This window comes from Drosophila teissieri, chromosome 2L (genome assembly GCF_016746235.2).
Source record: "Drosophila teissieri strain GT53w chromosome 2L, Prin_Dtei_1.1, whole genome shotgun sequence".
NCBI classification, from domain to species: Eukaryota; Metazoa; Arthropoda; class Insecta; order Diptera; family Drosophilidae; genus Drosophila; species Drosophila teissieri.
Genome location: NC_053029.1, coordinates 18668076 through 18685203, shown reverse-complemented (window position 1 = coordinate 18685203; position 17128 = coordinate 18668076). Strand labels below are relative to the sequence as shown.

General features: G+C 44.1%; 1 protein-coding gene across 6 annotated transcripts in view; it reads left to right on the top strand.

Moving 5' to 3' along the window:
- The window catches only part of LOC122622911, a 34942-nt gene extending 20256 nt beyond the window's left edge, over positions 1-14686 (top strand). The window contains exons 2-18 of one of the 6 annotated variants that reach the window (XM_043801658.1): positions 1111-1202; positions 4172-4239; positions 4336-4471; positions 5569-5640; positions 5713-5857; positions 6114-6169; positions 6233-7564; positions 7634-8623; positions 8685-9283; positions 9356-9469; positions 9527-9636; positions 9741-9857; positions 10533-10600; positions 10663-11435; positions 11500-11574; positions 11813-11926; positions 11988-14686. In XM_043801658.1, the coding sequence (XP_043657593.1) occupies positions 1111-1202; positions 4172-4239; positions 4336-4471; positions 5569-5640; positions 5713-5857; positions 6114-6169; positions 6233-7564; positions 7634-8623; positions 8685-9283; positions 9356-9469; positions 9527-9636; positions 9741-9857; positions 10533-10600; positions 10663-11435; positions 11500-11574; positions 11813-11926; positions 11988-12063 (4937 nt within the window). In that variant the 3' untranslated portion in view covers positions 12064-14686. Of the gene's footprint in view, positions 1-1110; positions 1203-4171; positions 4240-4335; positions 4472-5568; positions 5641-5712; positions 5858-6113; positions 6170-6232; positions 7565-7630; positions 8624-8684; positions 9284-9355; positions 9470-9526; positions 9637-9740; positions 9858-10532; positions 10601-10662; positions 11436-11499; positions 11575-11812; positions 11927-11987 lie in introns of all 6 variants that reach the window. The other 5 variants (XM_043801625.1, XM_043801617.1, XM_043801666.1 and 2 more) reach the window with 5 other exon arrangements.
- Positions 14687-17128: the final 2442 nt, after the last annotated feature.

Here is a 17128-nt window from a genome sequence, read left to right as displayed (position 1 = left end):
CCCACGCCTCTGGTTCCTTCGTCACTACGTAATCTCCGTCCACGGGGATGTTTTACTTAAGTTCGTTACTTTGGGAGTGGAAGTTCTGGCAACTGAGGCTTTACAGGTAATACATATGTACATAGCGATCTTATTTTCTTGATTGAATCTCTCATATTCAGTATACATTGCAATTCGATAGGCCACTAAAGCACTTCGTTCAACACGCATTACTCGATCACAATATGAGCGGCACATCCCTGGTCGTGTGTGCTCACCTCTTCGAGGGGCAGAGACACTGCACCCCACGCACCCCAAAGTGCCGCCCCTTCCTCCCCATCCGCCTCATTCCGCCCCCTTCCGCTGCCGCCCAACGTCTGGCATTTGCAATTTGGCAACACATTTCGGTTACGCGGTCTCTGCTGGCGAAATGGCAAACTGGCAAAATGGCAAGCGAAGTCGCTCCGCTCCGAGCACTTTATATAAATTGTGGACAAATACTTTTTATGGCTCTTCGAGTGCAACCTATTGGCTCTTTGATATACGACGAGGAAGGGGAATGGGAAGGGGAAGGGGAAGAGGAGCGGGATGTCGCGTAGATGTCCGCTTTTATTACACATTTTGCTAAATTACAGTTTGGCCGCAAAGTTTATTTACCCTCGCGAGTTGCGTGGCATTTTAATAAACCGAAAGTTGGTTCGATTTACGTTGCAAGCTCCATTAAGTGTGGGTAATTATTCAATGACTCAAAGCCGAAACTGAAAACTTTGCCACGCATTCTGCCCAGCTAATGCTGAAGATTGGATTTGATAAATGGAGAAGTGCAGAAACTCGTTTATTAATGTTGACATTATAGGATTTCTGCCCCTTTTTATTTTATTTTTTTTTTTTGGTTTGTATGTGTATAAGTATGTGTGTGCATAAACTATAAATCATCGCTCCAAAGTGATTTACATTTTTGTCGCATTTATGAATGTCCGACAGTTGCACCTGTTGGGTGTCGGGCGGAAAAGTGGGCTGGGGTTTTCCGGAGTGGGCTGAAAACTGCTGCCAGAGATATGCGAAATTGATTTCCCGACTTGCGCTTTCGGTGCACTTAACATCTATTTTTCTTTCTGCCCCCTTTTCCAGATGGCGAACCCATCAAGCTGCCCGACAATTTGGAGAGCCTGCCAAGAGCCGACAGTTTTCCATCACAGCGTCATCGTTGGAATACAAATGAGGTCAGTTTTAGTTCTAAGTTGGTATTGCTGTTTGCTTTATCCGGCACTGTTTGTGTTTCTATTTGCATTTGATTGCACATAAAATTGTCGAAACGGGCAAGTCAAGTGAAAGCCAAAAGGAAGTCGACGACTCCAGCCGGGGGCCATGTGCCATGGGCCAGGGGCCCTGGCCGGTTGACGGGCGGATGAGCCTGCCAGTCCTCCGCCAGGACACTTTGACAGCCTTCGACGACGGCTCTTCCCCGCCTTGCCTTCCCTTGCCATGCCCCGTTTCCTTGGGGCGCACACACTTGCGAGTTCCTATATGCAGATTAACGAGATGGCGGTCTGGTGGTCAGTCCATTAGGAAGGACCTCGCGACGTTTTTATTGCGCCACAAACTATAATGCAAACACCAGTAAAACTAGAACTTTGGATCTCTGCTCGGGGAGCCGCTTTTAAAAACCTGGCCACGCGTCGCCGAAAAGTTCGCTTCTCCTCTTTTTTTTTATCCCGCGGATCCAGTTCGGTTTGCAATAAAAGTTTTCGCTCGCGGGAAATGAGAACACAAAACAGGGAAAATTCTTTGCAATGAGCTTGGCTTGTTGTTTTACTTGTGAATTAAGCGCAACCGCAAATATTCATTTGGACAGTTGTAAAGTTGGGGCTCGTGGGGTTTTTTATCTGGCACGGGGGTTTCACGGTTAGCGGACTTTACACTCACTAAAGCCAGAGAGTTGACTAAATTAAATGCGGCTGAAAGTCACTTTTACACAAGAAATCAAGTAATCAAACAAGTTAAATAAACACAATTTAGAATTGCTCAAACTTTTAAATTCAAAATGCATTATTCAAAGAATTATATAAAAATTCCACCCATTTCCAGTGTTTAATGAATTAATTCCCGCGCCGTAAGGGCATCTCGTAGTTGATTAAAATACAGTTTACCTACCGAAAGCAAAGAACTCGGGGTCCAGCGACAGGACTCGTGGACTGAACTACCTACAGGACTTGCCGCGCTCCCTCCTTCTGCATCAGGATGCAAAAATTACAAAATGTGGCCGTGTACGGGGCATAAATAAAATTACGCACGCTTATTTTAGTCTGCTTACAGGGAAAACGGGGCAGATGGGGCAGCGGATGCCACGGAGTGGGGGGGTTGGAAAGCGGCAGGATGACCCCACTCGAACCAGCGACTGTCGCTTTAACCACATGGTTTTAATTTGGCATTTAAGCAGTAGCCGGGGGCCAGAACTCTCGACCCGGCTCATAAAGCAACTGCAAAATAATAGCAACAACAGGAACAGAGACCGAACCAGAAACTGAAAAAGAAACAGCCGACCGTGTGTGGTTGCGAAAGGGCGCAGCTTAAAAATCAAAAAGTTAAATTGATAATGAGTCGCAATTTTATGTTTACTTTTTGCGCCCCATTCGTTTTCTGGGTGACCCGAAGTGGTCCTTCTGCGCTTGGTCACCCAAAAGAACCACTTGACTGCGAATGATTAAATGGCATGCCTTAAATTAGTTCCCCGGTTACTTTTGGGACGGCAAGTGTAAGTGTTGGACTAGAAGTGGGTTCGAAATCTGGTCAAAATCCGTAGGATTTTATTTTGAATATGCCATTGCATTTTGATTATGCCAGAGCCATTGATTCCCTTCACATGATTGCTATAGTATTTCGGTACAGTTTTTGGTTTTAACTTATTAATGTTTTGTAAAAAGTCCGTCATCCTTGTCCTCATAGTATCCATCCATATGATGGATGCATCGTTTGCTCACTTCTGCGGAGAAAGTGTTGAGTGTTGAAGCAACATTTGACTAGGACCACACCCATGGCCAAAAATGGCGGGTTATGCGCTGAGGTGGGCATAAATTCTTAATGCCCCGCCCTTCGCAGTATGTGCCTGGAATTCATCATGAGGCGAGGAAGGGTTTGGAGTAGGTCGCTCGAGCCATGCATAAGTAAGCAACAGCCATCCATCCATATATCTATCTATCTTTCCATATGTCCTTCCACATCCTCCATATGCTCTTCAGCGGCGAAACAGCCCAGTCAGGGGCAATTTTGGCCAAAATGCAAACGTTTGCCACTTGACAAACACGCGCCTGTGATTTGCTCAGCCTCCCTCCTTCGATCCCGATATACAATTTTTATGACACTCGCAAATGCTGCGATATCTTGCCCGAAACCGGAGGCACATGGCGAATGTTTGGCTGCACACAGCTGAGGATGCTGAGGCTGCTGTGGATGCTGAGGACGCTGGGAATGGATGGATGGCCACTTTGCATTATTCATGCAACGTCAAGGAAGCAAACAAATTGATAACTTTATCGGCAAAACATGCAATGAAATGTCTAAATTCGCTGAATTCCCTCTGAACTTTCGCTGACTGTTGTGTGATTTGCATTCGAATCGCTTTCGACTGTCTAAATCTTGAGCTGCTGCGTTTTTAAGATTTTATATTCCTTGGTGACAGGGCACTTCAAGTATGCACACAAATGGCACTCGGGATGCGTCTATGCTGGCTTTTGGCCTCCTGGCCGCCAAGCTGGTTAAGTGTCAACTGCCGGCGACACCTGTAAATTGTGGTTAACACACGACCACCATCTACCTTCCTTTTTTCGGTGGCAGTGTCCGCTTTGCGGTCAAATGAAATTTCTAAAATGTTTCCCTTTGTTTTATGGCGCAGAAATCCCTCCTCTCCAGCTTTTGGCGGAGGAAATGCCGCGAGTTTCGTGACTGGGCAGCGGATCCGTTTGCCCATTAAGTCCGGAAATTGTTAGCACGTTAGTTAAGGCCAGTTAGCCAAGTTAGCGGGTGAACTGGGGGCCCAGAGAAGTAATGGGGTTTGGGAAATAACTTTGCCGTGTCGCAGCGACAGTAGGGCCGCTGTGAAGGCCTCTCTCGCTATCTGTGAATTCTTTCGCTAAGATGTTTTTCATATGCAAATATAGAAATTTCTTGTACAGACTTTGTGTGTATATTCCAGGAAATCGCTGCGATTCTTATCAGCTTTGATAAACATGGCGAGTGGCAGTCCAAAGAGGTTCGAACCAGGTGAGTAATAAAACTAAACAGTTGATCTAACATAGTTGTCCCTAGGCGCAAAATCAATTATTAATTTTCGTTTTTCATACGTATTTATGATTGTAGACCCAAGAGCGGATCGCTCTTGCTCTACTCAAGGAAGAAGGTGCGCTACCGACGCGATGGATACTGCTGGAAGAAACGCAAGGACGGCAAGACGACGCGCGAGGATCACATGAAGCTGAAAGTACAAGGCACTGAGGTGAGTGGGAGGAGCATTTCTTGCGTGGTCTAGAGGCTTTCGTAGCTGCACAATTAGGCAATTAGCCGGAATCGTTTTCCAGCTATGGCCATCATTTGTCAGGGGGTAAAAAGTGTCTTCGATTCCGCGGACTTCCCTTGGAGCTCCATTTTTTTCCATTTCGTTCTTGACCGTGTGGGGTTCCTTTGGGTGAGTTATGATTTCCCGCCGGAAGTTGACAGAAACTTACGGTGTCCTCCCCTTGGCTCGTGGAGCAACTCGTCCGCGGCAAGTGTTTGCTTAAGGATGTGTGCATCGCCGCCGTTGTCTGCTAATGAAATAAGTCTTGCCAAGGGTTAAGCTTATTTATAAGGTCTGTCTGTCGGAGTATCCATCCCCGCGGCCAAGCCATTACAGAAACATAAAAACATTTGGCAATTTCACGCCAATTTTTTGCACAGTTACTCGGGCGTTTGTTTTTGCTTTTGCCTTTGCATTTGTTTTTATTTTAATTTTTATTTTAATACATTCGCAAGTAAACGTGGCCGGCGAAGATTTATGCAGTTGGCAGTGCCGGCGGGGAGCCGTCTTCTTACATGATAACTGGGCCCAAACGAGGCAGATAGTACAAAGGAAATGCCATGGCGAAGCAGAAGAAGTCAGCGGCATATCGCGGCCAACGAGAGCCAACAAATTTATCAGCGGGTAAAAGAAGCTCTCAAAAAATAAACCATGATAGAAAAAGGAGGAAAAAACTGTGAGGAACAAGAAAAATGCGCAACGAAATGTTTTATAAGACAGGGAAACCCAAACCCTTTTCCTCGGCTCTTCCGTTTCGATTCGTTGGCTTTCGGTTTGAGTCTGAGTTCTGATTTTTGGCACTTACCAAGTCCAAGTGGCGCCCCCTAGCGTGGGCGGTTGGTAATTTAATTTGAGCCCCACTTGCTCTTCGTTTTTATGTTTTCCAATTAAATGGATTTCTTCTCCACGGGGTAAGACGAGCTGCGTGTGGAGCCGAGTAGGAACTCCCCAAGTTTTAGTCCTTTTTTATGCTCTTGTTTGTGTTGCCGAATTGATAAATTGAATTTCCTTCGATTTCTGCCCCCTCTTTTCCACAGTGCATCTATGGTTGTTATGTACACTCGGCCATATTGCCCACATTTCATCGCAGATGTTACTGGCTGTTGCAGGTAGGTTTGCCATCCTCTTCTCCCTTGACATATTTAAATCCTGGGAGGACATTGCCCATCTTTTCCGTGTAGAATCCCGACATTGTTTTGGTGCACTACCTGAACGTCCCATATCCGGATGATAACAAAATGGCCGTGATTGCACCCAGTATCACACTTTGGGGCGATAAAAAGGAGTGGACCAAGGAGGAGCTGGTCAGCCAGCTCAAGCCCATGCGTAAGTATAGATTTGAAGAGCATAGTACTTGATTCATAAGCATAACACTGTCTTTATATATATAACAATTAAAACTGCAATGAACAGGCAGTTAGAAAATCCGTTAATTTTGTTTGGTCCTAACTTTTTAGGAAACCTATCCGCAGAAAAACAAGTTTTTCTTTTATCCGCTAAACAAAAAACAATTCTCTTATGAGATGTTAAGTAATAGCTGTAAAACAATATAATTATTGAAGCTCACTTACACAATTTTCAGTATCCACAATTAATTCCGATGACGACTCCGACTCGGGAAACGATATAGAAATATCAGTAAGTTAAGAACAGATTAGAACTCAGTCGTAGAGCCAACTGAATTGCATTTTTCTCATTCAGACGGCGGAGACGGTGGAGTCCATTGTTTGCCAACTGATGGAGAAGCAGAGGTTGTCGCGCCAGGCTGCCTTGGTCAAGCAGCTGGACTGCGGGTGCGGGGATGGAGGCTGTGTGGACGGAAAGAACTGTACGCATCCCGTGATGCGGCGATCGGCAGCCATGCTGAAGTCCTCGGTGCAGGAGAAACGGCTAGGAGAGCCGTTCAACAGCAACGCGCCCAATGTGGTGGTGGCCAGCAAGCTCTACTCCCGATGGGCGGAGCGGCCCAGGCAGCACGTGGACAATCACGGCCAGTTCCACAACGTCACACAGCAGTTGCCGCAGGAATCGGCCATTAAGTTTCAGATCATTCCGCCGCAGCAACAGCAGCAGCAGGATGGGAACTACCTGCAGCAGCAGCAGTATCGCGGAGCAAGTCAAATGCTCGCCGCAAGGAGTAATCTGGTGATGCAGCAACAGCAACACCAGCAACAGCAGCAGCAATACCACCAGCAACAACAGCAGCAGCACCAACAACAGCAGCAACAGCAACAACAGCAGCAGCAGCACTTGAGTCTACAGCGATTTGTTGCCAGTCAAGGCCAGAACTCGGTGCATCTCAATCAGCAGCACAGGCTGCAAATAGCCAATACAACGATCACAGCGACACCCAGAGATCGTGCGACGACTCCAGCAGCGGCAGCTTCAGGCGCAGCAGCAGTCGCCTCGAATATTATGGACACCGAACTAATTGAAAACCAAAACCACATGACCGCAAACAAAATCACAAACTCCGGCAGCAGCAATAGCAGTAGCAGCAATGCCAGCAAGCAATTAGCAGCCCAAACAAACAACGAATTAAATGTCGTAAATAATAACGACCCCGGCAACAATAACTTTATGTACAATCAACAGCAGCAACTTAATGCTTCCAGCAACAGCAACAACAGCAGTCAGCAGCAGCAGCAGCAGCAACATTATTATAAATTGCAACAGACAACAGCAACCCCAACTAGTGGTCAGCCGCCTCCTCTGGCGCAAGTTCAACCCCACTCCTTGGCCCAACCTCCCGTGGAAGCCATGTGCATGTCACCCGAGCATCGCAGCAGCAGCCAGGCCACACCTGCAACGTCTTCCGCTGGTAGTATGCCCTCCTCCGTATCCATATCCGTGTCCGCATCCACATCCACATCCACACCCACTCCCACGACCATATCCACGCCCACATCGGGCACTTCGTCCACTTCGAGTTCCTTACAATCGATTATCGATGGCAATCAGCAGCAACAAATTACAACGACGTCGACGGCAGCAACTTGTGATAATTTAATGAGCGCCAATGCGCTCTCTGAGGTGAGTGCAACCGCAAAATCGACTGCAATCATTGTATTTATGTTGATTAAATTCAAACTTATTCAGCAGCAGGACAGCCACACAGTCAACAATCAGGCCACAGAAGCCCCCAACAGGAGTCAGCTGCAATCGCAATCGCAGTCGCAGTCGCTATCTCAATCTCAATCCCTGAACCAAAATGGTTGTGCAACTTACAGTGCTTCCAGTGATAACAGCAGCCAAATTAGTGACGAAAGCAGCAGCTTCGGCGGTAACAATCAAAACAGCAGCAACAGCAGCAGCAGCGAGGAGGAGCCGCAGGTGGAAACGTTGAGCTTTTTCAACGAGACCTTGGATCTGTCCCACGAGGATATCCAGCGCACTTTGATAGCGAATATGCCGTACAATACGACAGCAGCGGGAGCCACAGCACCCAGTACAACGTTAACAACGGGCAACAAAACAGGCAAACTCGAGTTAAATCAACAGGAGCCGGAGAAGAAACCCTCGATGAGAACAGAACCCGCAGCCGAGGTTGAGGACGATGAAACCGACGATGTGTTTGCCAATCTGGATGCCTTCGATATGCTCGTAGAGTTTCCAGAACTCGATTTGGATGACAAGCAGGCCCTGAATAACACGGCGTTGGAGCAGGGCTCCTTTTTGGGAGAGACTGCACCATTGCAGCCACGCAAGGTACACAATATATGCGACTTTAGTCCCGAATGGTCGTACACGGAGGGAGGCGTTAAGGTTTTGGTGGCTGGACCTTGGACGAGCTCGAATGGCGGAGCCTATACGGTGCTATTTGATGCGCAGCCCGTACCCACGCAACTTGTCCAGGAAGGAGTACTCCGCTGCTATTGTCCAGCCCACGAGGCCGGATTTGTGACTCTGCAGGTGGCTTGTGGTGGATTCCTTGTTTCCAACTCCGTGATGTTCGAGTACAAGCTTTCCCTGCTGGCGGATGCTCCATTCGATGCCACCAGCTCCAACGATTGCCTGTACAAGTTTACGCTGCTTAACCGCCTGTCTACCATTGACGAGAAACTACAGGTGAAGACGGAGCTTGAGCTCACGGTAAGTATTATTGTTTTGGTTGTGAATTCATGTACTACATTAAGATCTTTTGGACTTTTAGACCGACAATACTGCTCTCTGCCTGGAGCCAAACTTCGAAGAGAAGCTTGTAGCATACTGCCACAAGCTGATCAAGCACGCCTGGAGCATGCCCAGCACAGCCGCCTCCTGGACGGTGGGATTACGTGGCATGACTCTGCTCCACTTGGCCGCTGCCTTGGGCTATGCCAAGCTCGTGGGCGCCATGCTCAATTGGCGTTCGGAAAATCCACATATCATTCTCGAAACCGAACTAGACGCCCTCAGCCAGGATGTCTACGGTTTTACTCCGCTCGCCTGGGCCTGTGTGCGTGGCCATGTAGAGTGCTCGCTATTACTCTACAAATGGAACCACAATGCGCTGAAGATCAAAACACAGGCACAGCAAACTCCTCTGGATTTGGCCAGCATGCGGGGTCACAAAACCTTACTGGCGCAGATGTATCGCTTGGAGAAGGAGCGCTGCCGCAAGCCGCAACTGCGCGGAGGCTTGGCCAATCTTTCCATGAACATGGGCGTGGAAGCGGAGGCGGAAGAACAGCACCAGAGTTTCAGCGCTTTTGATTTGGAACTCCAGCGGAAGCATGATGGCGTTTTCCTGAGACCTGTTGCAGTGCATAGGTAAGGGAGTCCCTCATTTTCGATTTTCAATAATTTGTTATATACTTGTTTTTTTTCCATCCGAACCCACAGCAATCAAAGTCCACCCAATAGTAGCAGTCGTTACTCCAAACGTTCCTCTATAGATAGTGGCATTAACATGGACATACGCAGCAAGTCTGGTAAACCGCTCGCCAGGCTCCATAGGTATGGTTGAAACTGAGTCGCATAAGACGTCCACTCTTTCACGTTCTAATCTTTCAGCAACTTTGAGAGCCATGACAGCTATGCTCTGGGCGTTGATTCGCCGTTGGACTCACTGACTGGAACCAACTGTCTGCTGTCGCCGATGCGCAAAATGGACTTTGCCCTTTGTAAGTTTGGGGATCGGACTATGCATGTTCCCAACTCCTAGTCATAGACTATATTTTTATGGAATGAACCAAATGCTCAAATTTTCTCGGTAAATTCAAACTAGGCGAGGTATCTACGGGCGAATCGAGTCCCGTGCACGACAAAGATTGCGACGACAATTCAACGAGCGCGACCGACGTGACCATTGGCAATGATTTGGCCCTGCCCGATGCCGTTGTAGGTCAGTGATGGCAGACGGATGGAGCCATGCTCCATTCTCAATCCAATATCAAAGTGTCAACCCGTAACAAACTCACCCGTTATCTGTACTGTAGCTAAAAACATACTAACCATGTGGGGATGGCTCTCAATGTTGTTGATGTTGTGTTGCTATTGCTGTTTGTTGTTATATGTAATCACGTATTTGGGGGGAAGCTCGTTTAATCAATGTAAATGTTCGTTATTAATATTGGTTGCTGGTTGTGCGCCCTAAATGGGCGCTTTTATCGATGTCTACATTTAACCGATTACTACTAATTTTAAACTAACAAACACTCGCCGCCTAATTAACCACGAATTGATCGTTGTAAATATAAATCCGAGGTGTATGTAAATAGCTAGCTAATCACCCTAAACACAAAAATCATTGCTTGTCGGTGTATAATACAAATAATAATTAGCCGTGTTCAGCGACTTTGATTATCGTGATCAATTTGGAGAGTCATAGACGTAGCTTTGTCAATTTAAGCTCCATTAGATCTCTTGGCTAATCGAGCTTAAAATAACAAAGAAAATATTCGATACTGTATATGTGTACATGAAAGTGTCCAACTCAATTATGTAGACTCGTTTGCCATGTATTTGTATGAGCGATTTGTTTGGAAATAATTTTGTAATGAGTTTGGTGTACTTTCAGGGGACTCCGATGCCAAAGTTCTAACATTAGCTGAACACATAATAGCAGCCATGCCAGAACGGATCAAAGTGAGCTACTATTACCGCTACTGCTTTGTTGGAAGTGGTTCTAATGTGATTATTTCCCTTAGAACGAAGCCGATGAAATGATGGTGCTGGGCAGTCCCTTGACAGAACCCCTCACTTCAGAATCTTCTGCGCTGACGGACAGCTTTATGGATCCCCTGCTCGATTCGCTGCCCAACACACATTTCGACAGCGACTTCAGCTTCGATTTCCATGACCATAGCTACCGCTATCACGACGTCAGCACGCCCTGCTCCAGTTTGAGTCCCGCCAGCTCGGGACCGCTGCAGTCTCCAGCCAGTTACTCTATTTTGGGAACCGATCCCTCAGTCAGTTCGCCCAGTCCCCCGCCATCCACCAAACAGCTGACCGAGTTTCTGCACGCCTCCAGTATCTCGTCCTATCCTTTTGAGACGGATTTCTCCAAGCTTACCCTAACAGACACGGAGCAGCGAGAGCTCTATGAGGCAGCCAAGTGCATTCAGAAGGCGTATCGCTCGTACAAGGGTCGACAGAAGCTCGAGGAGCAGAACAAGGAACGGAGCGCTGCCACAGTAATCCAAAACTACTACAGGCGGTACAAGCAGTACGCCTACTACAGGCAGATGACAAACGCCGCCCTGGTGATTCAACATGGCTACCGCTCCTACAGACGCAACAAGCGATTCAAGAAGAGCGGCTTGTGCTTGAGCAGCTCCAGTGATCATGGAAGTGTGAGCAGCAATTCCCAGTGCCTGTCCAGCTTTTACGATCACTACAAACAGGATCAGCAGCAGCTTCACGATATGGGCTCCCAGCCCAGCACACCTAAGGAAACCAGCCCCTCGGGTCCCTTAAAGTGAGTTAGAGAACTAAATAGTCTTTTAAAATATGCACATATTAAATTAAAACAAATTTCTCAGGCGAACCTATTCGCAGTCTACTCAAAATCAAGCTGCCAGGAAAATTCAACAGTTTATGAGACAATCACGCATCAAGTAAGTACGACTAATTGGGCCGACTAATTAGAATTAATTGAATACTAAGCTAACTCATGGGTGATGTTATTGCACGCAAGCATTTGGGATGGCAATTTGGAGACTGTGGTAAGGCCGTGTGTATACTTTTGGTTTGTTTGTAGCTTTGAATTCTTTTAGTGATTTGGTAACAAATTATAAATATTGTTATTTAGCTTTTTCTTTTTTTTTGATTTTAATACATTTTTTTTCTCAACAGACTACAGAAAGAGCGAGCCGAAAAAGAGAAGCTTGTGCACCAACGCAGGGCGGAATACCTTCAAAACTTGCAGTTTCAAGGGCAGCAGGAAATGTTGGTGTGCCACGAAAATAGGTAAGCCAACTGATCTTAAATTTTACTTAATGAGCCCAAACTAATGCCACTTTTTTGATAGCATTTCTGCGCCAAGCAGTGGCAACACCAATGCAAGCAACAGCAACAATCTACACCAAATACAATCCAATCAGTGAGGGTGAACTGAGTGAACTTTTAACATAGGAACAAGCTGCACGGTTCCATAAGAATTTATGAATAGCTTTAACAACCGAGTGAAACTTTCTACTTTCGTATTTGCTCCAATTAGGAAAAATAATCCCAAGCACCTCTGTAGTGAAACTTTGTTTCAAACTCTCTTTTACACAGACAACAAAAGATCTAAATTAGTAGCAAATACCTGCACTTTAATTATTTTGCCTAACGAATTTTAAGAATCACACATTGTTTTCGAAGTGAATGTAGCTTAGGCAAGAGGTCTTTTAAGGTATTACTTAAACCTAAACTTAACTGAAGATCGGACTCCAGGGAGAAGATGATAACGCAATTTTTCCATTTGTCAACTCGAAAGAACTTATTACTGAAGCCTTTAACAACTTTTTAACTCCAATTGTAGTAAAAAAAAAGTAGCCTGCTATATACATACATATTATATACATACAATTTAAACCAATATTACGCATGTGTATGCATCTATATAGTTACATTTGTATATAGATATTGCCTAACTAACTAAATTCTAGTCTATTTTAACGTACTACCAAGCTCTGCGATGCGGCTAAGCTTGTCTTTAAAGCAAAATACATAAAGAACGAAAACCTAAAACATTAATCCTCGATACTAACTAGATGCTAACTGCTCCTTAGGTTTAATAATAAGACTCCACTGAAAGTCCAAAGTTGTTGTTGATTTCTAAAATCGAATTCGTGTGGACAGCGCAGCAGATACCGATTTATCATATTTCAAAGAAAGAAAACCCTATTCTAATTTCTAATACGAAAGTACTTAATTCTACTAAGTCTTAACTTATCTGACTATACAGACTAAGCATAGCTAATAATAGTTTAAATCACACGAATGGTTAAAGTGTTGCGTGGGCACACATCCAAATCAAAGTGCAGTCAGCCAGAAAACTGATAAAAGTATTGATACATGGAATTTCCGACTTTTGCTGCTGCAAACCCATTAACCGATTGATCGCGCCAGTCAATCTTAACTGCTTGAAGACACAGCCAAAACACAAAATGAAGCAAGAGAGAAAAGTTTTTAAACTAAATGTAACAATAAATGAATTTTTGTAAATTATTTTTGTCCGTCCACATTGTTAGCTTTCATAACATACCAACAAGAACATATATACTTACAAATATACATCATATATAATATAGAAAGAGCCGATACTGATTCGAAAACTTAAGAAACCATTTTTAAAGGATCGTTCTAGTTCAAGTTAATAAACACTGGCAAATGATGGGCGATAGGTGTAAATAAACCAGCTCCAAAACCAAGTCCTGTACGTAGGAACGGACACACTTACCTCTAGCAGTCCCGAACAACATGAAATAAAAACCAAGAAATCAAACTCACAAAAACCCAAGTGCAAATAAAGCAACTTTAAGTGCGAGAGTGTAAAATCTGCGCATTGCGATGTGCAAGTGGGCTGTAAGTTAACTTTTACTCGACGAATGTTTGTCACAACCAAATGCGCAGCTGTTGAGTATGGATGGGATTTAGATCTATCACATTGTTAACTATTAAACTACGAACTATTATACTTAATTCGCACTATTATTACTCTACGAATACGAAACTTTGATTGCATTTTGCTCTAACTAAACTATGTTTAAATCTGATCAACTGATTCGAAATGAAGACTAAATACGATTTCACTACTCAACTGACTTAAGAATTGCAATCAATTTTGTTAACTGTTTAGGCAGGGTGTTAGACTACATGTCTAAGCTGAATACTACATCCAATTAATTGCAATATTTGCACATACTACACAAGATACACACAAGACACGCTCTGGCTCACAAAAAGAACACACACAGACACACAATTTACAAACCTCAAAGTAGCAACCTGAGTGTGTTTTAATGGAATGAAGTCTTTTTAGATAGAGGGAGGCCAAAAGGCAAAGAAAACTTAAGTACCTTAAGCCAATTGGCACTAAAACTAATCTTAAATCTAACAAACAATTAAAAATACTTACAACAGACTATGTATCTATATCGAAGTGGGTGTCTGCGAACGTAGGGCAATTCCCCCAACCTAGTTTTGTTTGTACTCTTTTCTTCAACTGAACTAAATCTAATGCGACACCAAAATTGTTGATATCTAACGAAACTATACAATAGGAAAACTATTATAACTAATGTAATTGGATATTCGGTACTCACATATCTGTTAGATAATTTATACCTATCTTCGTCCTAATAGAACTTTTAAGTGCGGCGCATGTACGGAACAAGCATTCTTCTTCAACTTCAACTAAATAACTAACCTACCATCCAACTTTGTCCCAAGAAATCCAAATTCAGCTACTTAAACTGTTTGTTTCCGACTTTCAGCTTAGTAGACCAGCAAATAGGAACGGATATGAAACTGTTAACTAAACTTTTAAGCGAAATATACCTAGAGAGTAATCTTTTTAAATATTATACCTTACTTGTATGGGATACTTAGCATGAACTATACACATATATCGGAAAACTAAAGAATGTTTAACAAATCAACGTATTAAATGTATATGTACAGACACAGACACTGATACACCCCAACCACATACGAAACATAGAGTTATATATATAAATATATATATATATATATTGTAAAACAACTTTCCAGTTTCTGTAAAATTGTAATTACATCCAATAAAGTTTAATTCAACACTTTAACTGGTCCCTGTGCAGTTCCTGGGTTATCTTCCTCTCTTCTTGCGTCCTGACAAACCAATTAGTAATCAATTTGTCTAAGTGAGCCGCCAACCAGCTGGCGCCAGTCATTATCAATGAATTGTCCTTAACGCTAACCCTATCGGTCCGAGAAAGTATCTGCAGGTAACAAAGAAAAAAGGAAACCTCCAGCTGCTTGGGTCAGCGCGCATTTCCTTTTCCTTTTTTCCCCAGTTTTCCTTTTGCACCTTCTCGTTTTTTCTGGCTCAGCTCAATTAACACTTGCTGCGTGGCGGGGGTGAGGATGAGCTAATGGGGCGTAGATACATCTGTATCTGCTGGCTGCGTTGTTTCGTAATTACGAGCACAATGCAAAATGCCAAGGCGTTCGCAGTGTCTTGTTAATAAATCGGCCTGCTCTCGGCTCTCGACCTTTTGCCACTGCCTGAAATCGGATGCTGCGTTGGTTGCGTTTTCCGCTTTTCCAGCTCAATTTACACTTGTTTATGGGCAATCGTAGTTAAGTCCAAAAAATCATTTTCCGAATGCGATTTTCTCGCTCCTCGGAGGACGGATCGCTTCACTGGTTGCTACTTCGCTAGGTTGCTTTGGTTGCCTGGCTCTTTGGTTGTTTGGCTGCTTGACATTCGGTCTGTCAGCGGAAGCTGGGTGTAATGTGAAACCATGCGTTGCCCTCGGCTAGCGCTTTCCAGCCGCAACAATAAACACCGAAAGCAATTCTCCTCCACGCTCCGCATTTTTATTGTATTTCGGTTTTTGGTAAAGTTGTTGTTTAGCTGGAATTTTCGGGCCATTCTCGATTGTTTCATGGCGGTGCTTTGTTTTTGTGTATTTTATACATTATTTTATGGTCATTGACTGACGCTGCCACTGGAGTGGCGTAAGCCGGCTTCAATTCATTGAAAAGGCCAAAGGTATCCAATAAAATGTAGAATGGGTTTTTTAGCTCCTAGTTTTATGGCAAGTAATTGGGTTAGTCTACTTAAATGTAAAATATTTACATCATTAAAAATGCTGAAGCATAAACAAAAGGCTTATATGTGAACTTTCTACCCAATTTAATTGTTACCATTGAGACAAACCAAACTAAAATTAGTTTACTCCCCGGTAAGACGTCAAAGATAAATCGAAAGACTTCAACAAAAAACTTGGAGTTTTAAATAAAACTAAAAAAAGTTGTTCAATGAAACGAGTTGATAGAAGTCTGCGTAGATTTTAAAAAACATAATAGTGTTTATAGTGGCTATAATAATTTATTTATACAAAGAGAGATGTTGTCATTAGGGAAGATGTTCGAGTAGGCCTTAGAAACAGCTTTAAAATATAAAAAGATTGTTTTAATGTTATTATGCAGGTTTAGCAACTCAAATGCAATTCACAGCTAGATTAAAACAATGCATGATTTGAACCTCCGCTCACGCTGAAAACCCCACAATCCTCGAAATTGGTAATACAATGTTGCCAGCGACATTTTCACGCTGCTGCGGCTAATCAACAATCGATTCGCTGCCATAAAGATACTTTTGAGGGGCCATAAAACAATTATCTGGAATTTAAAAGTCTCGGCACACAATCAAGAATGTGTAGTATAAGTACTTGAGCCAGCAACTCCGTCTGCAATCTGGGTCAGGCTAAACTAAGCTGCGATTGAAGTACGGGTACTTAAGGCAGCCGGAGACGAGTGCAACTTCCGATAATTGACGTCAACCATTATTGGGACTAGCAGCACATCATCCCAGTGAGTCAGACCTAAGTGTGGCTAAAACCAAGTAAAACGAGTAAACAACAATGGATGTTCAATTGTTTTCGAGCCTGAACCGCGGGCACCTGTTTATTGTTAGCGTTAGCTGTCAGCGCTTTCCACAAAACTGTTTAAATTAACTTAATTGCATTTAATAGTCTGCCGACGAGTGTTACTCGACTCCAAATGCACTAAACACATCTTGTAGCCCGTCAAGATAGCGAATTCCTATGCTCTCTGGCCAGGAATTAGCATAAATGACATATCAATTAAGGCGACACTCGTATCCAAGAAATGCATTAGATGCTGGCCAAAGGTTTTAGCCACTCCTCCCTCCTTTAGGCCACGCGGCTACCGTGTGCCGCAGTATTCACTGCCAAAGTGAAGAAGCCGAGGCGCGTGGAAAATAAAAAATGAACAGTTTTGCCAGCTAGCCAAGAGGCGGACTGTAAATAACCGACAATAAATCACTTTGAACAAATGTTCAAAAACAATTTGTAAAACTGCAAACTGCAAACTGCAGCAATCGCATCTGAAGCTGGAGTCAGCACAACTAGTTATAAATTTGGCACAAAAAACGCCACAAAACACACATTTCCAGCC